At 45.4% G+C, this 26,238-nt stretch overlaps 2 protein-coding genes across 2 annotated transcripts in view; one reads left to right on the top strand and one right to left on the bottom strand.

Moving 5' to 3' along the window:
- Window positions 1-3,875: 3,875 nt before the first annotated feature.
- Window positions 3,876-5,506, bottom strand: pax4 (paired box 4; the record flags this gene model as incomplete). Its single annotated transcript, XM_084483294.1, has 8 exons — window positions 3,876-3,886; window positions 4,024-4,087; window positions 4,175-4,257; window positions 4,370-4,489; window positions 4,654-4,744; window positions 4,845-5,060; window positions 5,188-5,318; window positions 5,488-5,506. The coding sequence occupies 8 exons, from the start codon at window positions 5,504-5,506 to the stop codon at window positions 3,876-3,878; spliced, it is 735 nt and encodes a 244-aa protein (XP_084339420.1).
- A 3,427-nt stretch (window positions 5,507-8,933) lies between these two features.
- The window catches only part of snd1 (staphylococcal nuclease and tudor domain containing 1), a 149,050-nt gene continuing 131,745 nt past the window's right edge, over window positions 8,934-26,238 (top strand). Inside the window, exons 1-9 of the mRNA XM_084483174.1 lie at window positions 8,934-9,157; window positions 11,229-11,378; window positions 12,449-12,569; window positions 12,865-12,946; window positions 18,707-18,867; window positions 20,366-20,457; window positions 21,761-21,919; window positions 22,649-22,755; window positions 24,086-24,176. Coding sequence (XP_084339300.1) covers window positions 9,080-9,157; window positions 11,229-11,378; window positions 12,449-12,569; window positions 12,865-12,946; window positions 18,707-18,867; window positions 20,366-20,457; window positions 21,761-21,919; window positions 22,649-22,755; window positions 24,086-24,176 — 1,041 coding nt within the window. The 5' untranslated portion in view covers window positions 8,934-9,079. The remainder of the gene's footprint in view (window positions 9,158-11,228; window positions 11,379-12,448; window positions 12,570-12,864; window positions 12,947-18,706; window positions 18,868-20,365; window positions 20,458-21,760; window positions 21,920-22,648; window positions 22,756-24,085; window positions 24,177-26,238) is intronic.

The raw sequence follows: 26,238 nt of genomic DNA, 5'->3' as shown, positions 1-26,238 counted from the left end.
TGGCACGCTCTAGTATTTTATGGGTCTTATAGATCTGGGATGTATTTGGCTCAGTTGGAAACATATTGCTTCTGATTCCCTTCTGTATTTGAAGAGATCTGTGGCTCGTAAATATACCTATATTTATTTCTTGTTTCTTTTGCTGAGAGGGTTTGGCCATCTTAAATGATTTGGTTATTTTGTTTGTGTTGTGAAGGGCTCAACCACCACTAGTCTGCATATTTGTCTCTGTTAACAGCCTTACTAATGTCATATTCAATATTTAACACTCTAAAGTATAGGGGAGAAATCGTTTGAATATTATTGGCGTCATTCACGACATTTACTAAAAACCATAGGCTTATTTTGGCAGTAAAATAAAAATCTGATTTCATTTTCCCTTGGTTGTCGTAATTTCCTCAGGTAAACGTGACTGTCACATAAAATCTGAAAGAAAAACAAGTCATAAAGTAGAGGAAACATTTACAATGTACAACTGTGACTGTGAAATTCTTACCCCGAAAAAGAATGATGTGATTTTGCTTTTGGGATTAAAATATGACAAAACATTTCATACAAATATGTTGCCTTAAGTATACCTGGAGGAGGTGTCGAATCTCTGATAAAACCTGCAAATTATGATACATAAGTACCTAAGGCAACATCAAATCGTCAGTTAGGAGGTAAATTACAGCCGAAAGAGGCGAAAAGTATACACTAAAGAATCTCAAGTTAAGCGTCCCCACATGTCAAGCGTGTGTAGGTGATACACACTAATAATGTTCCAAGATGTTTGATAACTTTAGGCTTTGAAACTCTTTGCTCTTTTTTTTTTCAACTATATTTTTGGGGAGAATGATTCCTGTTATTTAATTCATGTAAATACTGTTACACATTATGTAAAATACAATTGTAATTTTGTAAATGTCATGTGTCAGTGTTTTCAAACTTTATGTATTGTTTATTTGTATTTTTGTATATTGGAAACTCTATAACAGCTGCTATTTTGTGTTAGTGAGTTGTTTCTTACCCTTTGTTATATTCCCATTTTAATAAATCATTTCAGATAACTCTCTCTCTCTGTTGCAATTTGCAGTTCATAAATCATCCATCTACAATGTCATTTTCCTGTCTTGATATATAGCCTGTAGTCTCTTTCTCTGTCTCTCTCTGCCTGTCTGTCTGTCTCTCTGTCTGTATGTCTCTTTCTGTCTGTCTGCATGTGTGTGTGTCTGGCCCTGTCTCTCTCCCCTTTGACATTCTTTATTCATACAGAAGTGTTGGGCATGCCTGTGAAGCTTTCTCTTAGGATAATGTCCTGTGTCAAGTAGGCCTATGTAATCTTTATACTTAGCAGTTCTATTTGCATATGAAGAAAACAAGTCACATTTTGCTGCTAAGGATATTCAAGTAAAACAACAATCAAGATTGTGTTTCCAAGTATGAAGAGAGAAGGCTACAACATAAGACAAGTATACTGGAACTTTAACCGGGGCAAATCAAGCCAAAATAAATATGCTAAAGAGCCAAAAGCCAAAAGCACTGTGGGCTATCTTTAAACCCGTTTAGGTTGGGTACATTTATATTGTTCAGCGTATTGGATCATTTTGCTATAATATATTTAAACTTCGATAAGGGTTGGAGGAAAAGGGCCAGCATTATGTGGCTCGATAGGATTCTCTGTTGTATATTAACACGCTCGAGCTAGAAAATTTATGTCGGTGACAAAAAAGTCCCGTTAAGTCGTGGCCCTGTGTTCTCTGGGAGTGACACCAGTTACCCTCCCACCTCCCACCCTCCCACTTTCCACCCACCCCACAGGCCTCCAGTATCTGAAGGCAGGACTTTCTTGATGTTATAAATCATGACCCAATGCGTGTATCCAAAAAACTGCCAAAGATACTCCAGAACATGAAAGTATTATTATACACCATAAAGATTTTTTTTCTTATGCATTAAACGTTTTCAGTATTTTTCTTCTCCAGTGCGTGTGCTGACCAGGCTCTCAGCCTTGTGATCCCTCTGTGGCCAATCACATGGCAGCCCTGGAGGCTTCTGGCCTCATCACAGTTGTAAAAGTATATGAAGGAACTCGATCGCCCTGTGCTCTGAACCGTCGTAAAAATGTATGCCAAGCACTCCCCGATATCAGATCATGTTTACACTTTTTGAAGCTATGTTTTATGATTTTTCCTTTAGAGGGGTTTGATGGAGGAGAGAAATATGTTCTATAGGAAAGGAGTTTAGAGGCATAGAGATTGAGCATAGGATAGAATCTATGTGCCCTGTTTTAAATGACATCCATGGTTCATCATTTTGCATGCAAAGTGATAGTCTCTACTAAACATCTGCTGTTATCCCTTATTTACATTTATATTTTACATTTTTAGAAGATGCTCTTGTCCAAAGAGACCTCCACCCCAGGCTGATAATTGAATGTTGGAGGTATGTTTCCAGAAACACCAGAATCCAAAAGATAGTAAAGTATTATTTTTTTAATTCATTACAAAGTACAAATTACAACAAACATAGGAACAAAAACATGAACGATGAAACCACAATGCATTAGAAGGATGGAGGAGAGAAGAGGATATACGGTTTCTGAAGGTACAATTCCACTCCTGTACTTTGTCTCCCTCTACTGGCGGAAATGTCTCAGTGACATTTAACGCATTTTTATTGAGTTGGGTACCACTTGAGACTACTTACTGCACCCAACCTTGTTTAAGAGTTGATATCGAATTAAAAAGTGAACAGAGTGTACGGAGAAAGGTAAAACAAGATTACTAGTTTTAGTTTCAGTCCCACTGTCTGACAGTTGCTCTATCTTGAACCGCCAAGTATGGCAAACTAAAGTATGAGGGTCACTTGACCAAAAAATAAATCTATCTGGAGCAATCAAATTAACTCATACACCATGTCCTGATGATGAGCCAAGCGGAGCCCCTCATTGGTTGGACAGGGAACCAATGAAAAGTCTGTTCCTTGCGGGTTCCAGCACTGGGTCCTATTGTAGGTAAATGGAAGGAGTGTGTTTGCACCTGGGTAATGGTGGCTGACTGGCCAGGAGTATCTCTCTGCCTGGCGACAGGACGGATTCTTCATGTTCATGGTGAGTGATGAGGGAAACACTTGGTCGTGGTGCATTTGGGGGGATGGAGATGGCATCGTAACAGGTGTGAGGTGTTTGTAATCACCCATACCTGAAGGGATGGGGGAGATGAAATGAGATCGATAAAAATAATATAATAAAAAATAATAATATAATTTAATAAATGATTATATCATATATAATGAAATTTGATTAAATGTGTTCAGGCACAGTAAGTATACACATTAGGCAGTTACAAATAAGATACAACTATTTACAAATTGCGTGTGATTGTGAACATTTACATTTCTATTAGAAGTGGAATTTCTAATCAAATGCATCTCACATTTCTTCCTCAGCAGATGATAGTTGGTGAGAGTCTTCCAAGCAAGTGATTCTCTGGTCTCCGGAGTGTCCAGCATGTGAGAGGTATTCATCTCCCTTAGTGTGGTCTAGATCAGAAAATAATTAAGATTTAAGTAATGATAGTTTCCACCATCTGTATTCAACATGTATTATAGGTAAATTAATCAGTCTGCAATCCTTTATGAATATGAATCACTGACTTGTTGTCTGACACAACCACAGTGTACCTGTTGAGATGAGGTGTTGTGTACCCCAGTGGAATTCCTCTGAACCAAATCCACTTTGTGATGCAAAGACGTAGCTGTTGGCGGTTGAGAGAATCAAAGTCATGTCATTGAGGTAATGTGATCATGTCATTATAGTAAATCCCTAGAGCGCTTGTTCATTCAATGTAATTACAGTTGAATGATGACTAACAACCCACGCATTGTTTTGCTTGTCACTCGTTCTCTGTATCACAGACAACGACAGACACACACCGACACAGACACACACACACACACACACACACACACACACACACACACACACACACACACACACACACACACACACACACACACACACACACACACACACACACTTACGCTGTGACTTTTCCTGATGTTTTGTCTCTCTTCTCCATTTTGCGCGTCTGTTTGAGAACCAAACCTTGGGGGAAATTGATGATGAGAGACTCAGAAGACAGACTCAAAAGAGGACAAAGCGGCCTGCAGGCTGATGTTTATGACACTTTACCTTTATTTTATCCTCAGGAAGGTGTATTTTCACTGATAGTTTCTCCCTTGTGTACATATCTGCATATTGACTCTGAGAGAACGCTACAGTTGAGGGGGAAAAGTAATATTTAAAAAGGCATTTATTAGAATGGAATGGAATGAAATGGAACGGAACAGAATAGAATAATATAGTATAGGATGCAATAGAAATGACCTTGCTCCAGTGCGTTGCTCTGCTTCGGGGTGTAAATAGTGCGGTTCTGGTTCAGACTGTCTTTGCGTTTCCAGTCATCACTGCATGCCTCTTGCTCACACGCCTCGTATAGGATCGCGTCTAGGGTCCATGAATGGAAAAAAATAAAGAGTTGACGCTTTCAAACTAATCTTAAATCTATTAAATGAAAAAAATAATGGTGAAATGCAGACTGCGACCAAATGGCCAAGGATAATATTTGGTGATTGAGCGCATCTTCTCATGCGCATCACGACTCGACTGACCTGGATGGGCTCCGTGGAGCGCATTGGTTTCCATGCACATCGGCCCCTGATCTAAGTGGAGTTTTCTTAGAAAGCGATTAATGGAGGACACCTGAGAGTGAGAATAGTTTCGAATATATTAGAACTCAAATGAAAACCTTATTTAAAATATTTGCACCATCATTTGCAAAAAAAGTTATCATAATACTTACACTGGGAACCTGGGACGGTTTACAGACGCTTTGAGTGGCGAGCTTTCTACGGATTTCCCAGGCAAAGATGGTTGGGTTTTTCCTCTTGCACTGGATGATTCCAGCGACGACCTCCGAGGTGAGGAGCCGAGGTCTGCTGCCCCCCATGGCCTTCGGATTGAGTAGTCCCGTTTTATGAAACCGACTCAGGATCTTACTGACGCACCCATTCGACACCTGTTGAAGAGTTTAGAGTGGAACAATACTTAGCAAAAGCAATTAAAAAAATAGTATCTTATTGCACTCAGGGGATCAATCCACTGGAATATTTGATACACGCATGGTTTAATGATGGTTTTCGCACCCGGATCATTTTTGAGATCTCGCTTGGACGCACTCCCTGGGTCGCCAGGTCGATGATTCTCCTCCGCATGGGATGTGCCAGTGGCCGGCCGTTGAGAAATGTTCCTCCAAGCTGATTCACAGATCCACCACCTTATCAGACCAGAAAAACAACCATGTTTACGCATAGAAGACATCTGCTGATTATAACATAACCATTGAGCATAACCAAAGCATATAGCCAGGACTTGAATTTATCATACAATGATATTGTTTTTCTTATAATTTGTCTGTGACATAATAAGGAAAAAGAGTAATCAACCTGCCATGGGTGAATCCATATTCCCGCAAATCTCCACGTTCTCACGATTGTGCAGATATACTTGATTAAAAAATAATAATAATGAAAACAACTCAGTCAAATGTAGTTTAAGTTATGACAACAGTTGAAGTTTGGACAGCCAGTAAGAAATAATGCCGATGCGTAAACGAACCCCTCGCCAGTCTACTTTTACGCAAGAGTGGTGTCCAAACGCTTGTGGTTGAAAGCATCGTCAGGGAGGAGTGCGCTGACTTTATAGGCCCACCGACCTGGAGATGACGCGGGGGCCTGACCTCCCCAAATGTAAATATTGCATAGCATACATCTCAATCTAGGAACTCTGGGTCTTTGGACATCCAAAGAAAGACATTTGGTTAATTATATTACACACTAAATGGTGTTGTTGAATCATATGTGGCCGGCGTGCCTCCAAGGATCAAATAAGGAAATAATTCCGCATGTTGAACCCCGGTCGCAGATCTAGCCAGAGTCTACCCACCAGCACTGATGCACCTTAGATTAGGACCATGTTTGTGTCTTTATTTGGCTCACAAAAATCTTAAAACGGTTTTCCTTCAACACATGCCATGCCCAACACGTCTCTCCAGCTTCAGAGACATTCGGCCCCGTGACGTGAGCATCCTTCCCCGATAGAAGTGGCTCAGATTAAAACGATGGAGTCTACTTTCATAAAACAAACATTTGGGAAATCTGTTCAGATGGGCGACTGCCATATGGTAGGGCCTATAGTGCTTTTGATCAATCATAAATCCATCACGCAGTCTCTCTTTATTACATTTTCTTTCGAGCGTGAACAAATAGACTGGGACTACTCGAAAGGCAAGGGGGCCAATTGTAGGACCTCGTTGATGCAGAATGGGGAGGCAGAAAAAGCTCACAGATGTTCCCCTGCTCAGCCTGTAGATAAAAGGCGTTGTAAACGTTTCAAAGGGAATATTTGACGAGTAAATATTAGCCTATCTGAAACCCCATACAGGGTCTCGTCTTGTGGCCTGTTTAATGACTAATTGAATATCATTAGTTTGGTCCACAAAGACCGAAGAGCCACCGACACATATAAGGCTTGGATTTTAGATGGCATATGGCACAAATTATACATTAACCCACAAGTTAGCCCACGATAATACAGTGTCCAATAAATGAGCTTGCACAGAGCCCAGACATTTTGGACACCAGCGTCTCCTTGCCAACTCAGAGAGAAGACAAATACAGTCAGACCTACTTATTTATTACCGATTGGTTGACAGGATTATTAATTTATAATGCTTCATTGAACGAGCTTCGTATAAAACCAAAAAGCTAATAAAACACTTGTGTCGTGGACTTAAAAACAGTAGGAAAACACTGACTGCTGTGCGTAAACGTCATTTGAGCTCACCAAATAAGATGGCCAGTTATTTGGTGTACTTTTTTCAGCATATTAATAGGGTTCCAGTCTTTAGGTACTTCCTATTTATTCGTTTTTTAACTCACAAACCGATATTTACGCGTGCTTGTACCCACAGTAATGGGGAAATAGGGCTATTTGACCCGCGTAAAGAAGTGCCATAAACCTCTCCAATGCGCACGAAGTTACCCCGTGCGCAATATAGTCTGGCGTTGTAACAGTACGACAACCTCGCATTTCACCACGATATATATATATATATACACACGGGAAAATGTTGATATTTTCATTCACTTTGCTATTGTAAATTTTGAATTAAAGATGAGCGAGGAGAGAAGTATAATATGACGTCTGCACCAATGGTTGCCAACTCCTTTTCATTTCATTGGCGACAACTTGGTACATTCAGCCAAGCGGTCGCAATAATGATCTAGGTTGTCTATAGTGGAGAGGAAACTCAAACAACTATAAATACTGACCTAAGACAACCCTAACTTCGGGTTAGTACCATATTGGGTAGAAGCTACAACATCGATGGCTTACAAAGTTGTATAAATCATCGGCACCTTTATTATCCCACTTTTCCTGTTTGATAAAAACAATACACCTGGTTCTATTGGCACATAATTATGACATGTCTAAAATAAATGCACTGCTTGGAGGCGGGTCAATGCGTTATACATGTATGTGTGTGTGTGTGTGTGTGTGTGTGTGTGTGTGTGTGTGTGTGTGTGTGTGTGTGTGTGTGTGTGTGTGTGTGTGTGTGTGTGTGTGTGTGTGTACTCACACACATGGATGACGTATTATGAACATCGATGAGCGCACATCTTATGTATAGGATGAGGATGGACACTTCAAGTTCAAATTGAAGAGACATTCAACATATAGGAATAAATAATTCAATAGAAAAAAATAAATGATGATAGATATGAACCAAAGGTTTCAGCCATGCCGTAATGGCTTTATTTGACTGGTAACAAGATACAGACATCTCAAATGATGTTGACTATATAAGCCCCCCCTCCCCAGACACACACACACACACACACACACACACACACACACACACACACACACACACACACACACACACACACACACACACACACACACACACAAATAATTACATAAAAATAAATACATTAAATAAATACAAGTTAATTAATAAAATGTAAAATAACTGTCAATAGTTGTTGATGGGCTTTGATCATGAGGGAGTCCTGGCATCATTTGCAATGGTAGCATTAAATGAATAACATAGGGTATTGTATTCAGTAATATATTCTTTTACTTGACAACATTTCTATTACAACTTATTCTAGAAGAGACAGAAGAGACCTATAGACCGAAGAAAAATATTTATACATCAAATCAAAACTCGCCTAAAATGCAGTTCACCCAGAAGGCCTCTAGGTGCAAAATGTAACGGATACCGTTTGGTTCAATCTGAGCAATCTGGAGCAATTCGAGCCCCTAGATATTGTAATAACATATAAATGAGTTAATATTATATATTTTAATGCTATACAATTTATAGATAAGATAAATTATAGTGATAGATTAAATTAGATATGCCCCTTAATATTAGGTTTACAGTATGTGTCTAGGCCAAGAAAATTGGGTCGAACGTTTCCGATTAAAATTCCATTTTTAATATAATTGTTTTAAAATAAATCTATCCAGTGACAGGAGCAGTGGCAGGGGGGAGATTCTCTACATACTGCTCCTGTCACTGGCTAGATTTTTTTTTTTTTTTTTTTTACCAATAAGTATAATATAAAAGAAAGTATTTAAAAAAGGGAGTATTAAAAAGGGATTTTTTGGTCTCCATGACCGACTCGTCTGAGCGACACTGTAATAATAATATATAATAATATAATAATATAATAGTAATACTATGCTGACGTGTCGCACCTCCTGCACCGGAAGCCGTCCGTTCAACTCGTCTCCGCGCTCAACACGCCGCTCCGTCCACCCGTTCCTCCTGCCCCTGGACCCGGAAAATAACGGTTTGGACGTGTGTGTTCGCCTGTGTGTGTGTGTGTGTGTGTGTGTTCGCCTGTGTGTGTGGTTCTTCCGGTATAACGTGTGTGTTCAGCAGTCTTTTCTCTCGGCTTCCAGTTCAACAGTCGCTCCAGTCCCCCGGCTTATCACCCCCTCGACGGCGCATCTCAACCCGCGGACATGGCTTCGGTTTCGGCACAAGCTCAGGCGACGAGCCCGGCGCAGGCGGCTCCCCTCCAGCGGGGAATAGTGAAGATGGTAAGGGCTGAGGGCTGGAGATGTGGAGACCTGAGGGGTTCTGGAGGCTAGCTCAGGGGGCTACCCCTGGACCAGAGCTCTCTCACTTACAGTGCTCGGACCCCCAACTTGACTCCAACTTGTGTAACTATTGGGGGCCAGGGGTCCAGAACGCGGTGTTTATGTGGAGGAATACGGACCAGCTGGCTGTAGCAGCAGCATGCTGGCTAGCACAGGCTAGCTGTCAGCTAGCTTGCTAATTAGCCGGAGCTCCACTTGCAGACAGCTCCACTAGCCTGCTGGGAGTAACACTGATCTTTAATGTGTTAAATGTAGATATACATGCTTTTACACACGGGAATGAACCAGTCCTCCCCCCACTGTTGTGTACGGGTGTGCACGGACACATGACACGTCTATAAAGTGCGTTTTGTGGGCTGTGGAGCAGAGCTCCTCCTGGGACATATGTTATGGCTCTCTTGGAGTTGACGTTAGCATGCTACTTAGCACGATCCGAGTACTACTTGTGGTTTGTTGGCTGATCGGATCACGACTGTTTATGGTTTATTATATTTCTATAGCTGATGAGCCCCGGTGTAGGGCACCGGGAGCGGTCATTGGTCTGAGTAAATCACGTTAAATCAAAGTTGAACATGTTCATTGCGGACCCAGTTGTGAAACTACTGTTTCCCAAAAGCTGTGTGCTAGATGCCAAGATGTCGTTTATACGATCCGGATTCCACGACTTATATGAAGTTTAACGTTTCTACCCAATGAGTCAACTTGAATGGGATAAGAAGTGCACGTTTTAATGCATTATAAAGCGCTGGGTGGACCGTGGGCCAGCAGGTAGCTGAGCGTCTGGCAGTCTGCCGGTCGAATGCGATCGCAGGGAAATGACACGTAGTGCTTCCCAGCCTCGGTAATCTCCCATTCGTAACTAGTAAAAGCATACCGTCTCGATGCCCTACGACGTTATCCCTGCAAAGCTGGTACACGTGGCATCGCACCATATATAAATACAATAATAACAGATTTTTTTGTCATATTTTTACATTATTATGAAAGCCAACGACAGCACTTTTTAAATGAGCATGGAATGAGACATGTTTTATAAAGATGTTATTTTTTAAGCAAGATTTAAGCAGGCTTTGTTTATTTATTGCGTTGATTTTATTTATGTACTAAATTACTTATTACTACTATACTACTATAAGTGTTATTTATTGCTGAAGTGAGATTTTACCATCTCCCACTCAGTGTATTGCAACACAAACGGGCCCCGGCGTTACGCTGGTCCTATCTCTCTATCAAACGTGGACCTTTCAGTCAAGGTGGCCTGGGGGCCAGTCAAGGGCAGGGAGACTAACTCCTACAGGCGAATATCTGGCCTGCCCCTGGCTGGTCAGTGCGTTGAATAACTGCCGCCTTTCTCCCAGGGTGGGAGTCGGTTAGTCTTGAATGGCTGGGGACAGGGGGGGGGGGGCGGTGGGGGCAATGGAGAGCCCTATCTGGTCCACATCTTAGATCAACATCACACAGCGATGCTCCCTGGAGCTGGGACACAAGGGGCTCTGCAGATAAAGGCTGTTTACTCAGATTCCTATAAATGCCATGGTTGCCAAACCCACCAGCGGCGGCTAATCTTTTTTCTGTGTTTAGTGACGTTATCTTATCATACAGTGTGATCATGCCGGGCCTTTTGAATGCAGTTTTTGACAGGCTGTCACTATGACAACACACCAACCATTCCCGTAGCTTGGCAATCGAGTAGCAGCCTCTGGGGACGTTTTGAAGCAGATATCGCTGTTTGATTATAGATACTGGGATTCAAATGCACCTGTGCCTCTTTAGCCTCTAGAAGGCTCTAAGAGGCTCTAGAGGCTAAAGAGTCCTCACATATTCACTACCACACAAGTTAAACGTATCAATATATTGTATTGTTTGAAGTAGTTTTCCCAAAATGAATGAAGACTCCCTATTTGGCAACAGCGCCGACGAGATTGTCAGCGTAGAAGAAGTGACTCTTCCATCGTCTGTCCGTCTAAGAGTGAATGTCCTCTGACTGTGTGTGGCGTCTCTCTCCCAACAGGTCCTGTCGGGCTGTGCCATCATCGTGCGGGGTCAGCCCCGTGGCGGCCCGCCCCCCGAGCGCCAGATCAACCTCAGCAACATCCGCGCCGGCGCCATGGCCCGGCGCGCGGCCCAGAGCCAGCCCGACGCCAAGGACACCCCTGACGAGGTGAGTCCCCCCGCGAGGAGACGCTGCTCCTCATGTTGTCCCGTCTGGGCCCGCTGAAGCCAGCCCGACGCTCACGGGGGGGGAGAACAGCACGCCTTCTTGTCTAAAATAAATGCACTGCTCCGACGTTTCATCCTGCATTCATGTGTGTGTGTATACGCATCGATGAGCACCATTCTGTTTTGCTGTTTCGGTTCGTATTTGCAGCGTAACCCCAAGAAATATACAGATTTTCTGTTTTATTGGCACAAAGCACACAGCACTGCTCGAAAGTAGAACAGTTTTGATTACAAATGGATCAAATTGAATCCTGATGGATTATAACACATCTTTACATGAGCTCTGATTCGCTAAAGTCCCACCCTCATAGCCTGTTCAACTTGTACTGGTGTGGAGACTGTTGTTGCTGTTCTTTTTTTAAAGACCGGTAACGTAGGTACTGAATAACCGGTTCACTTGAATTAATCAGTCACTATCTCACCATCTCAGTGTGTTAATGTTAAAGCATGTGTCTGTACTGGTTTCTCTCCTCTTGACGTCTGGAGCCAAAGCGGTAAGGCCCCACATGACCCCCACCCCCCCCCCCCCCCCCAAAAAAAAACGCTGCGGCCTGCAATTCACCCCAATTCACTGCAACTCGCGTCATTGAAAGAACAGCCCACAATTGACTATATTGTACACTGTGGATTGTGAATTGTAGACCTAAACGTAGACCTAAAACATTACATGCCAATTTAGTTTTTGTTCAAAAAAAGGGTAGTCAAAGTAAATGTTTGAATTGCTGTTTTCTCATAGTGCAATTGTGTCTCCACATGGGTCACCAAAATCGCAATATGTTGAATGTAACAGATTATTTGTCTACAATGAAAACGCATTATGCAGCCTGTAAAACAATAGTAAAACATTTATCAATGCAACAATGGCTGGTGTCCCAGACTATTCTGTCCTTTATTGTAATGTGGTTATTATATGGATAACGCCTCTGCTTCATTGGAGATGTACATTCACGGTGGGCGAGCTGAGCATACACAGTGCTACTGCATACAGAAATACGTTGTTTTTTCTTCCAGCCATGGGCATTCCAGGCCAGAGAGTTCCTGCGCAAAAAGCTGATCGGCAAAGAGGTGTGCTTCAACGTGGAGATCAAGACCGCTCTGGGCAGAGAGTACGGCATGGTCTACCTTGGTCGGGGTGAGTAGTCAACCCTTCTCAAGCTAGTGTAGGTCCAGGTGTGTCTGTATACTGTATGCACACAGAGATGGGGAAGCAAGCGCTTATTCGTGTGTGTGTGTGTGTGTGTGTGTGTGTGTGTGTGTGTGTGTGTGTGTGTGTGTGTGTGTGTGTGTGTGTGTGTGTGTGTGTGTGTGTGTGTGTGTGTGTGTGTGTGTGTGTTGCACTGTATATCACAGACCTGAGGTTTTGCTTGCATACGCCACAGTCTTTGTTGACTGACTGTTGTGTTGCGTTTGTGCGCCACTCACCATAGACACAACTGGGGAGAACCTGGCAGAGTCCCTGGTGAACGAAGGCCTGGCCACCGTCCGCAGGGAAGGAATCCGCGGAAACAAGTAAGACTCCTCTTGTGTCTGATGAGCTTCTGCCTGCATGGTCTTCCACAGGTCTGCGTTGCTTTGAGCTGATCCGACCTGGGCTGGTTCAGTCATGTCTGTCAGTGGAAAAGAAAGCACAATATTGGGAATGTAAAATAGGATATGGGGAAAATAAATGGTCCTAATATAAAACGGCAAGTGTGTGTTTGTCTGCACACAGAAGGTTGTAGGCCACCATCACATTTGTACAAATGAATACTATGATTATACTATTCTCATATTGGCAATATTTATATCAATATTGGCCGCTGTGATCGCTGATTGTCACACAATTCTAATCAATAAAGTTATTCTGTAACAGTTTGATCAGATTAAGGAGATGGGGAGTTGATCTGAAAAATACACTTGCTGAATAAATAGTTCCACCGATTTCCTCAGAAGCACTCCCATCACTGTATGATTCACCCCCCTCCCCCTCATAATTTATCTGATGGGTTGAAATATGTCTGGCTACTCCTGAAAGGGTGCTGGCACTGTGGGACAATATTGGTACAGCTTATGAGTGTAATTAGATGGAGTACCACTATTCACCATATGGTGGCAGTATTGCCCTGCTCCAGCAGGGGGAAATCACGCGCACAGACACAAGTATGGACACACACGCAGACGGACGCAGACGGACACAGACGCAGCAAGCGTATGCGCACACACGGACACGCACAAACGCACACACAGAACGTATGGAGCCACCCTTCCCCCAGTGTACGCATTAAAGGCAATTTGACTCACGCTGTCGGATATTCCAACAGCGACTGTCTTAATAATTAGCAGCTAATGTCTCGTTCTGAACGCCTTGTTCAACGGCCTCAATCGTCCACCAATGTAAACGATGCTTTGTGTATTAGTGGGCGTCATTTGGCCCCCATGGCTCGCTCCATTACTTATGGAGGACTTCAGGCTGAACCGCCCCCACCCCCCTTCTCTTCACTCAGTGGCCTCTGACACACATTGAGTCACTTTGCTTGGCTAGGCTGCTCCCCCTAAACAATGGGGCGATGGTGATTACAGGGGGGCCTTAATGATAATGGAACCGTGGACTTTGCAGTTGGGTCATGACTTTAGGTGTGTGTGTGTGTGTGTGTGTCTGAGTGTGTGTCTGAGTGTGTGTCTGAGTGTGCTGTCATCAGGTTTATGTCTAGGGGTCAAGGCTCAGTGATGCCGGGCTAGGGTTAGGGTTTGCTAGGATGAACACATTCCCATTGTTTTGCCGTGTAGGGTATCTGCCTTCACCTATACATCCTAATCCCCTTTCAGCTGAAAAGACGGTAAAACAAAAGCTCAGATTGAGATTTACTTTATTTAAAACGTTAGTAAGGCTTGAATGCATGCTCTGTTTTGATGATCTGCGTGTGTGTGCATATGCCTATGCTCTCTGCTGCAATACATGCTTTATCCAAAAGGGGGCAGGTCGGGGACAGATCACAATCAGTTTCAGGCTTCTTCTGATTTTGAAAACGGTTTCCAACATGGTGGCAACTCGTTGCTGGCAAATATGGAGGCTTAGGGTCGATTGACAAACCAATGCCTTTGCTTAGATTTTTATAAAACGTCTCAAATTCTAATAAGGTGATCTGGAACAACACAATGAAGCTGTTGGCAGCTAGTCAGTGGATCAGCTAAAAGTAAGAATCGAGTGTGTACGCTTTGATGTCCTGGTCACAGATGAGACGAATTATGAATTATGAGTTTGTCACAGCTGATTTATTGTCCCTTCAGCTTATGCATCTCGACATTATTCAGCAAAGTGTCGACGTGTACAATGTTTACAATGTTGATGATGTGCACAAGACACCCCTCCAACAACTGCTGTATACGCGCATCAGATTCTTGTGGACTCACAAAAGCGCTGTGAGTTTTGTGAGACGCACAAATCTGAGACGTGTTCACTAATCCCCTGCATCGTTTTGTTCAACCAAGTGTCCCGAGATTGGCACATTTAAACCCAATAAACAACACATTGGTAGTTAGTATTGTTTTAGTTTACTTTAAACCAACAACATGTCAGTCCTCGTCGCATAGCCGTCGATATAATTGTTTTATTCCGACATGTCGTCTTCCCGTTTCCTCCACTGCTAATTTCCTGCTGGTAGGCAGGCGATAGGCACGGCGGCTAAGGAGCGGCGCGGTGTGGCTGCTTTCATGTGGAAGCTGCAGTCTGAATTCCCTCGGGTCGTCTGTGGTTTCTCTCCTCTAATTAGACACAATGCTCAGAGCCGCCGGCCTTGTCCATGCACTTTGCTGAACAACAATTTATTTTTCCAACCCAATGAAGGGGGGAGACGGGGGGAATTTAATGATGGCGTTTCACATTACGAATATACTTTTTGCAAATGCGTAGGTTTGTTACCGGCGTGCCTTGAAATCTCAACTGACAACCCAATTTCTTTGCTATTGTTTTTTTTTACTTTTTATTTTTTTACTTCCAGATTTCTTTCACACACACACGCACACACATGCGTACACTGTCTTATAACTTTTTTATTTTCTTTTTTATTTATTACTGAACCAAAAAGAGCCAATCGACGGGCAGACGATCACCAGTGGCTCTCAATACATTTAAATTCCCTCTTCCTGCAGGCAAGTCGGGCTTGATTGTATCCGGGCTAATGAGGGTTTCATTCCGGAACGCCTACTCTGCACGCAAACCAGCGTTGTCTCTGGCTCTGCCAGAACTCCCAGCCCCAGAGGAGGCTTCGGATGTCCCTGCGCTTTAGCCAGGGAAGCTCCCTGCCCCCCCAGACAGACCCATTGAGGGGATGCATGTTCTCCCTCCCCTGCTAAGCAGCCAGCTTTGGAGCACAACAGGGCAGATGTGTTGCTCGACACAAGGGGCATTGAAGTAGATAAAGGCTGGGAACAGTAGGTCACGGCCCATCAAGGCGGTGGGTCTTTGGTTGACTGAGGACCACACTGGGGGTGCCATGGAAAAGTGAATGCATGTGCGCCACCTCACAGCAGGTCGCTCCAGGTTATGGTCTTCGCTGTTTACCTTTTGCCTCGGAAGGTGACTGAATCATGATTCATGTTGTGAACCATGCCTGGGTTCATCTACCATTCTGTGGAAAGTTCTTGAATATAAGCCCCAAACTGCAGAAAAACATCTCCTACTTCGAATCTCTTGATCAGAGAAGAAAATGACAAAAGAGCTTCTTCCCCAAAACAGAAAGCTTTATCCATTTTGATTTCAAGCCTTGGGTTTCTGTGATTTACTTTTAAGAATCTGTGACCCAAAAAAACAAACCAGCCTGTTTGGAAACAGGACGCAATTCACTCATTCACACGTTCCTCTGAATAACTTCAAAGACATATTTCTTTTTATAATGAATCCTTAAGTTTAGATCTTTACAAGCCTGTTTTACAGTCTGCCTATTTGACAGTTTTTCTTTTGCGTCTGCCGTTCCTTGATTGCACTGTGTATCTCCTCCTTTCTGTGCGGCTCACTACCACTCGCGTTTAGTGCTTAGTTTAAAGGAGCTTAAACACAATCGACGCTCTCCAGCTCAACATTTCATCCAAGGAAGTTTCTACACTCTTGCCTCGTAAGCAAGAATCACTCTCCCCTCTTTGTCAGGCTTTATGTGAAGTGAGTTGGTTCGAGTGTGTGAGTGTGTGCACTTGGAGGGAAAATCAAAAGCTTAAGCTAATTCAGAACACAGCCAGTGATAACTTGCATGGAGTTTCCCATATTCATTGGTATACAATGCATTTTTAGTTTAATTTGTAACCCTGCCTTGTTGACTAGTCTCCCCAGAGATGTGGCCTCTTTTTCTCTCTAAACTTAAAGCCGGGATCTCAACATGACCACTGTGGTATCAATCGGAGGGCTGCGCCCACAGACCAAACAAAGCAGCTTCAAATTGGCTTTTTTTCGCCATTTGTTCATAATAATTGGAATCCAGCATTCACTTTTATGAAGTATTTGCCTGTACTTTTTTATTGTTGGAAAAAAAACAACCTGGAATTAATTAGAAAGATTATTATTGTTTTGAAATGGCTGTCAAACATGTTTTTGTTTCTTAATTTTCGTAAAAAAGAAATGTAAAGCTTGAATCTCAATTGGTAATTAATTCATTAGTAGGCGGTGACAGTCTGCTTATCAGCTGTCACACGGGACAACGTAGCGATGAAAGTCCAGCGACTTTCAATGCCGGCTTTGTTTCTCCACACACTTCTGTCTCCATAGGCCTAAGCTCTCATCACCATGCTTAACAATTTAAAGGAAATATTAATGAGCCAGTGAACTCAGTTTCAGCTTGAATTCAAACATTGGTCGTCTGAGTGCCTCAGAAAAAGACACTCAGATGTCACAAAGAGAACGCCACCTCCGTTCCCAGCAGTGTGGAACGATCAGTGTTTGGGGGGAATAGCAGAAACAGGATTTTATCCTTTCACTAACTTATTTCAGTGACAGCGATGGCAAAGTTTTCTATGGTGACAATCATATAAGACATATTACCACGTTAAAACCATTTCTAATCGGTTTTGGGTTCACTGGCTCTTTAAGGCGCTTTACCCACAAATGGATGATTATCACTGTGGCCCACTTACCGTACTGAGAACAGTGTCTTTTAATGGGCTCGGCCAAACTCTAAAGAAGCAGACAACCGGAGGCATCTGAACGGTCTTTGAGGCCCGAGTGGATGCCAATGCTTTTTTTTTTTTCTTCTTCCTGAAGTGGACTACATGAATAATGATTACTTGGAAGCCCGTGTCCACATCGATGGGGGGGCCAGATCAAACAACTTTTTAAAGAGAGTAACATCAGACCCAAAGCCAACGAGGGGCGGTCGAAGGCTCCCTAATCAAACCCCATTTTCAGAGCCCGGTCTCTGGTCCGGTTGTTGTGTCCCGCGGGGGCAAGAATTAAACGACGGTGTTGTTAAATGGCGTGCTGCCTTCATATAGCCCTCTGACAATTTGGTTATCAGTGCTGCCCAAGGTCTGACTTTCACCGCCGCCGCGAAACCTCTCGGACTGCTAATGAGTTCAATCCACAACACGAAAGGGGAGGGGGATGGGGATGGGGGGGGGGGGGGGGGGGGGGTCCTTAAAGTAACCAAGTCAACATCAGCCTGAAAACAAATGCGCCAGTTGAATTCCTGCCATGATACCCCAGTGCTTTTCTTTTTTCAGGCCGTTACACAGTATAATTGCATTGCAAGTTGTAGTTGCCAGGGTGATGCTGGTTTCTATGGTGATTCCTTATTTATTTTTTTCATACACTTTATTTGTTATTTTCAGACTTCATTATAACTCTCTCGGTGAACTGAGATGAGAGTTGAGGTGGCCTTCTGACAGGTGCTCATTGCTGCCAGGGACTCATTGCTAGATGTGATGGGCATGGCTTTCACCGGAGACCCAAACTTGTCTCATCTCAACTTAAATTAAAGTCCCTAATTTGTGATCATTATAGAAAATCCCCTGAAGATGATGGCATGCATTTAAAGTTTGAGCGAGAGAATGTCTTTTTATATTTAACCACTTCGTAAAGAATATTGAGAGCTAAAAAGTGAATGCCAGTCAGTTCATTCAGAGCATGTGAATGTAAAAGTGTGATATTGACCTAGCATCTTCTGACATCTGTGTGTGTGTGTGTGTGTGTGTGTGTGTGTGTGTGTGTGTGTGTGTGTGTGTGTGTGTGTGTGTGTGTGTGTGTGTGTGTGTGTGTGTGTGTGTGTGTGTGTGTGTGTGTGTGTGTGTGTGTGTGTGTGTGTGTAGTCCAGAGCAGGCCAGACTGTGTGAGATGGAGGACCAGTCCAAAGCGTCCAGGAAGGGCATGTGGAGTGAGGGCGGAGGCGCCCACACCATCCGCGACATGAAGTACACCATCGAGAACCCTCGCCACTTTGTGGACGCCATGCACCAGAAACCTGTCAACGGTAACACACGCGCACACACACAGGGAGACACAAACACAGGCATCGGATACAAAGATACGCCTCGAAATCCTCCTCTGTCGTCATCGTCGCTCCATCACTGCAGGGCTCCTCTGAAAATGCCACGTCACATCAGCTCACCGTGACACGTGCTCCTCAGGGAGTGTCACAAAAACGTTTCTTTATAACATTGGAAACAATCTATGTCAAAAAAGAAAAAAAAATGATATATATAAAAAGAAATGTGATGTCATCGGTGACGCTGGCGTTCAGTGCCCCGCCTCGGCAGTTCTTTAGTTTGGACGGCGCCCCCAGACCCCCGACCGCGCCCACGGTGTCCGGAGCAGCGTCCACACGGAGCAGCGTCCACACGTTTTGACAGGGAACGTTCGTTAGGCCTGACCCTGACTCTGGTTGAGCGGAGCTGTGAGGCCCGTCGGAAAAACAGAATCAAGCTATTCTGGTCTGGATAGAGCCGGTGTGGCCTCTGTCTCCTTTATGTAACGACGCTCTCTCTCTCTCCTACCTGACGCATAACGCTACCAGCATTAGATTCATTAGTCTAGCGGTAACGGCAGCCCCAGCCCATTGCACTCGCCTTTAATTGAATGGAAGGGGGCCGTGAACATGAGGATTTTTGTATTTATTAATCCTTTTTATTTTATTTATTTCACCTGCTATTCACTGGGGACGCTCGTGGTAGTTTGGAAACGACAGTTTCCAAGTAATCCCCTAGTGAGGCAGTGGAACCGAGGTGGAAATTTGAATGTCTCCATTTTTTTCTCTCGTAATTGTGTGTGTGTGTGTTTCTGGGGCCATCATCAGAGGGGCCCAGCATAAAATAAGTTATTTTGAGAAGGCATTGAAGAGGTCAAAGCAAAAAAGCGAGCTGAAGGTTTAAAAACAAAGAGAAATCTGCACAGCCTCACCGGTTTTCGCTTGGGGGCATCAGGCGAGTCGGCAAAAGTCTCAGACCTACGAACATCCATTAGTTGTTCTGAGGCCAGTGGCTCTCTCTGACCATGACTAGTTCCCTCCGGATCCCACCCCATGTGTTCCACCATTCCCTTGCTCAGTGACCATCCATCTGTAGAGCACCTCGCACCGATCCTAACTAATGACTACACAGACGCTGCAGCAGGTCAGCGCTGATGTGCCCAAAGGCAGGGTTTAACCGGGCCAAGCGGAGGCTAAAATAATTATCAATTGCCAACATGTCCTGTTGCCCTCTACACATTGGCTAGTTTGTCAAAGTGGCGCAACACACGGAAGTTAATGTTTTCAGAAGCCCTCACCCCCGTTACACATAAGGTCGCTGCTGCATCCACACTACAGAAGACGCGTGATTCATCTCTTTTAACCAACGTTTTTTCTTTTCTCTTTCCATTTCCCTCAACACACACACACACACACACACACACACACACACACACACACACACACACACACACACACACACACACACACACACACACACACACACACACACACACACGCGCAGCCATCATCGAGCACGTGCGTGATGGCAGTGTGGTGCGCGCCCTGCTGCTGCCCGACCACTACCTGGTCACCATCATGCTGTCCGGAGTCAAGGTAACCATGGCAATGCACGCACTCAAAGTTTCGTCCTTGTTAAAAAAATGTTTTCCTTTTTTTCTTCCGTGGTTGAAAATGATCCAGAATAGTTTGCTGACTGTGGGATCGCACGCGGCGCAGACCTTTACAAACACGGCGACATAACAAATGGAGGACTCTGCGTTTGATAAAGACGGATGCGCTGCGACCCCAAATGAATCCATCACAAGGACAGGCTTTAAAGGAAGCGAACGTCCCAGCTCAGAACCGCACGGCATGCCACTCCCTTTCTACGCCCCCCTTTTCCCCAAATTGCCACCGAGAAAGTTGTCAAGGATGTGTTTTCCAATAAAACGCACACAGGAAAGAAGGAAGCTTAATATTACGTCAGAAACTTGCTCATTTTTCTCCTGGGCCGTATCCTCGGGCCGGTGTTGATATCCTATTCGCACGCTCCGTCCTGATTCATCTCTCGTCGCCGGGGCCCTCTGCCATCGGCAACCGGCGCCACTCAAGATAACAAATCTTTTTTCATCTCCCACTCGAAGATACGCCGTTCATTTGGAGACGTTCCTTTTTACATTATGCTTTCATAATGGGCCGAGTGTTGAGAGGCCTCTCTGTGCAGCGACTCTCTCGGTCTTGATATGGCCACCCGCTTCCTTCTGGGTTTCGTTTATTAAACTCGTTTATACTCGTTTGTGTGACGATACGGTGTGTGAAGGAGAGCGCGTTCGGGGGAGGAACACTCGACTGAGGGCGATTGGGGAGAAGCCCAGATGGGTATCAAACACACACGCTCCTGCCGCGGTGTGTAAATGACGCTTCACGGGGCTGGGTCGGTTTGCTGAGCAGTTCTTCTTAAAAAACGAAAGCAACACCAAATCTCTCCCGCGGATCCATGTCGCCAAAGGCCAGCTAACGAGTTAGATTGTTTTTCGGACCGTTCGAGTCCCCAGACATGTGCATGTCTGGGGACGTTGTGGGGGACATTGTTTGTCAGACTGTCTGGGGACATGTGCATGTCTGGGGACATTGTGGGGGACATTGTTTGTCAGACCGTCTGGGGACATGTGCATGTCTGGGGACATTGTGGGGGACATTGTTTTTCGGACCGTACGAGTCCCCAGACATGCACATGTAATGATACATTTTATCTTTTTTCGATCAAAGGGAAGCCGCCCGCGGCCAGACAATGAAAAGACAAGAATAAACCAAGATGATGAAACGATAATGACACAAATTGCCATAAACAACCAGCTATGAACACCCCCCCCCCCCACCCCCCCCCCCCCCCCACCCCCCCCCCACCCCCATACAGTGTCCCTCGTTCAAGCGGGAGCCGGACGGCGTGGAGACCCCCGAGGCGTACGCGGCCGAGGCCAAGTTCTTCACAGAGTCGCGCCTGCTGCAGCGGGATGTGCAGATCATCATGGAGAGCTGCCCCAACCAGATCATCCTGGGCACCATCATGCATCCAGTGAGACTCCCAGCACCCACTCACCCACCCACCCACTCACTCACCTGTTCAGCCAGCCACTCTCACCCACCCACCAAACCACTCACTCACTCACGCACCCACTCACTCACCTGTTCAGCCAGCCACTCGCCCCTTCCACTGCCCACCAACTCACTCTCACCCACACACTTGCTAACTCACTCACCTGTTCAGCCAGCCACTCACCCACTCTCCCCTTCCACTGCCAGCCCACTGACCTGCTCACGCACACACTCGCTCACCCACACACTTGCTAGCTCACCCTCCCAACCAACAAACCACTCACTCACTCACTCATTCATCCACCATCCCACCCACTCACTCTCTCACCCACTCACCGAACCACTCACTCACTCACTCACTCATTCACGCACGCACCCACCCACCTCCCCTCTCCCTCACTCTAGAAGAAGACCCAAGATGGCCGCTCAAGAGTTGGAGAAACAACATAAACAAATGTCTAATTTTACCTAGACTCTAAATCTTGCACTATAATGAGATCATTATACATTTTATGATCCCAGATCATAATGTATCCTGGTGTAGTTTTGAATGTTCCATGTGACATACCAACATGCACATGCCCACCCACACAATGGCTGAGGCGGACACACTGTATTCCTGACAGGGGGGGGCTGGTTGGGTGGGTAGTGTTTGTGTTGCCCTGGTGACCAGTGCCAGTGTCAACATCTGCCTCTGTTTCCCCTGCAGAACGGCAACATCACAGAGCTGCTGCTGAAGGAGGGGTTCGCCCGCTGCGTGGACTGGTCCATGGCCGTCTACACCCAGGGGGCCGAGAACCTACGAGCAGCTGAGAAGTACGGACCACCCCCACAAGACGGACCCAGATACAGACACTGATACAGAGACACCCAGACAGACAGACCACCCCCACAGAGACAAAGAGATGGACCCATATACAGACACTGATACAGAGACACCCAGACAGACCACCCCCACTGAGACAAAGAGATGGACCCATATACAGACACTGATACAGAGACACCCAGACAGACACAGACAGACAGACAGACCACCCCCACTGAGACAAAGAGATGGACCCATATACAGACACTGATACAGAGACACCCAGACAGACAGACAGACAGACAGACCACCCCCACTGAGACAAAGAGATGGACCCATATACAGACACTGATACAGAGACACCCAGACAGACAGACAGACAGACCACCCCCACAGAGACAAAGAGATGGACCCATATACAGACACTGATACAGAGACACCCAGACAGACAGACAGACCACCCCCACAGAGACTCCGAGACAGAGACACAGACACAGATGGATGGACCACCCGCACAGAGACTCCGAGACAGACCCAGACACTGAGACAGAGACACAGACGGCTGGACCACCCCCACAGAGACGCCGAGATACACCCAGACACAGACGCACACACAGACGAACCACCCCCACAGAGACAGATACAGACCCAGATACAGACACTGAGACACACGCAGACACAGACACACACACACACACAGACACAGACGGACCACCCCCACAGAGACACCGAGACAGACCCAGATACAGACACTGAGACAAACGCGCATACAGACACAGACACACAGAAGGACCACCCCCACAGACCCAGATACAGACACTTATACAGAGAGACACGCACGCGCACATACGGACACTGTAAAGGAAGTGCAAACACGGCCTCGTCTGGGGAAAATACATACGATGGCTTTTAATTATCTCCCATATGTTGTGGGTATTCTTGCGTACGTGTTGTGTAATCACCCTGTGTGGATTAAAAAGCATGCTAATTTGTAGGCTGGTTCATCTTATTCCCCCTCCACTGACGGAGGTGTAAATAAACACTGTGTGGCCATTGAAAACAGTCTTAAGATCCATGTGTGTCTCTTCACAGAGAACCATTCATTGGATTTACAAGTGTATGTGAGAATTGTGTGAGAAGCAAAACCATTGTAACTTTAAACGGCCATATCTGTACAGCAGTACGTTTCCAAATGACCACTTTGAAAGCTCTTTCCCCGTTTCTCAATTTTTTTTGGTTGTATTGCTTAGCAGACCATAATCAATAATTCAGCAAACATTGGTGACGTAATCCCTCTCTGCTCCTCCTCTGCTCCTCCTCTCTGCTCCTGTGCTGTCCCAGGTCTGCTAAGGAGCGCAGGGTGCGCATCTGGAAGGACTACGTGGCGCCCACCGCTAACATAGACCTGAAGGACCGGCAGTTTGTCGCCAAGGTAACCATCCACAGCCAGCTTCGTCTCCAGGGCAGCTCACCGCTAACCAGGCTTTTATTTTTTTCATTTTTTTTTCATTTTATTCAGTTTACTAATCGATGCATTATTTGGTGATGAGTATCAACATATACCTGGCAGAACAAGTCACCGAGGTCCAGAGTCCTTCGTTTTGTTGGGTTTATCTGATGAGCAGCCAAGAAAATACTCACTTTGTTTGTGTTTGTTAACGCCATGAGGCAACTCATTCGTCAAGCAACGGGCGAATACTAATTTGTCAAGCTATGAGTGGCAAATGTTGAATGAATTTGTTATAGTGGCTTGCGCTGACTCCACACTGTCACAATATGAGGACAAAATGATAAAGGCGTTATTACGGTTATGGGGGGGGGAGAGTTTGGGAGGGGTGCGGCCGACAACAGGAAAATGCAGCAATACAGAATGTCAGCACGACATGCAGGCAGCCATCAGCCATCACAGCCAGCAGAAGACTATTTTTGAGTGCCAGGGGAAACTTGTTTCCTAGTTACCACACGGCTCAGTCTCTGCAACTGCCGGCGCTTCAACAAAAAATAAAAGATCTGCTGCGGTGCCGCACGCCTATTGGTCATGCTCTTCCAAAGATGCTGCCTAGGAGTGAAAGCACTTGGCGGCTTTTAATGAAATGTCACCCCCCCCCCCCCCCCCCCCCAAAACACCTTACCTTCGGAACAGAACCAGCACCCGTAGGCGCTGAAGACGCAGAGTTAAGTCGTTAAGCACCGACCTACAAGTGCTCTGGAATCAAAGGCACAACCGCCCGGAACGACCCCTACCAAGCCCAGGGACCAGGAGGAGATATCTTCTCTGAGTTTCCCTGTACAAGGCCCCAAGGAGGGCAGGGGAGGGTGGATTAAGTGTCCCCAATACAAACGATTAGGGACACTCCCGCCCCCCCCCCGCCTCCACCAGTGCCAACCCCTCTGGCCCCCCCAGCCTTGTCAGCACCTATTACTGTAATGGACTGCAATGGACCCTCTAAATAGGTTGCTGAAGTCTTAACTTTGTTGTTGCCCCTGAAATGCCACATTGTAAGTCATTTTCTCCACCATGGCGAGTTACTGCATTAAATCTCATTTTCTCTGCGTGCGTTTTTAGTAAAGGTGCCGCGCCGTACCTCAGAAGATACCTTATTTTACCCTCTTCCTTGAGGGATGATTAAAAAAAAAAAAAAAAAAATGCACACGGGGAAGAGGAACCGTAATACCTTGGAGTTTGTCTTTTTATCTGCCCTCATGTGCCCCCCCCGCCCCCCACAGACCCTGAACTCTTAAGACCCTGAAAAATTCATGGGTCGCCCGAAGCTAACATAAAGGTGTTGCTTCTGCAATCTGCTTACAGAATGAGTTTGAGAAGCTGCAGACGCACAGAGAAAAGAGGCTGAGGGGGGAGTCGGGTGGGGGGAGGGGGGGAGACGACTGAAAAGGATGTGCAGTGCTGATATTTGCCGTTCCTAAAGTCATTGACAATGCCCCTATCGCATCCGTGTGCAGACTCTGCAAAGGAAATAGAGGCTGTTGTATGTATGCATGTACCGGGGGAATGGGTTGACTGGCGGAGAGAGAAGGGCTTTTCTTTATATAATGCTGCAGTATTACCACTGCAACTTGGCGCACGCACATACGCACAGCACACGCACAAGCACGCACACACACACGCACACATACTCGCACGTGCACACGCACATGCACGCACACATACGCATGCGCACGCACACACATAAGCGCACGTGCACACGCACCACGTGCACATGCACCAGGGATGGCCAGCTGAACGTGCAGCTGCTGGTAGCGTGAGTCAGTTTGTTTTGGGACTAGTGGACGGCGCGCCTCCAGCGTAAACACTTTCCCCCCATTACTCCTTAACGTCCGCACGCTTCATTTATTTCTGGATTGATTCATAAGACCTCCTGTATTACTTTTTAAAAATATTTTTCCATGTGTGTTTGCGTGTGGAGATGGTCTTTTGGGAAGCAGCGGAAGTACACACATCGCCTGGGAAGGAAGTGCTGGACGTTTGTTGTAAT

Source organism: Micromesistius poutassou (assembly GCF_964030765.1).
Source record: "Micromesistius poutassou genome assembly, chromosome: 18".
NCBI lineage: Eukaryota > Metazoa > Chordata > Actinopteri > Gadiformes > Gadidae > Micromesistius > Micromesistius poutassou.
Note: the sequence above shows the minus strand (reverse complement) of the source record. Positions and strands in the feature narration are given on the sequence as shown.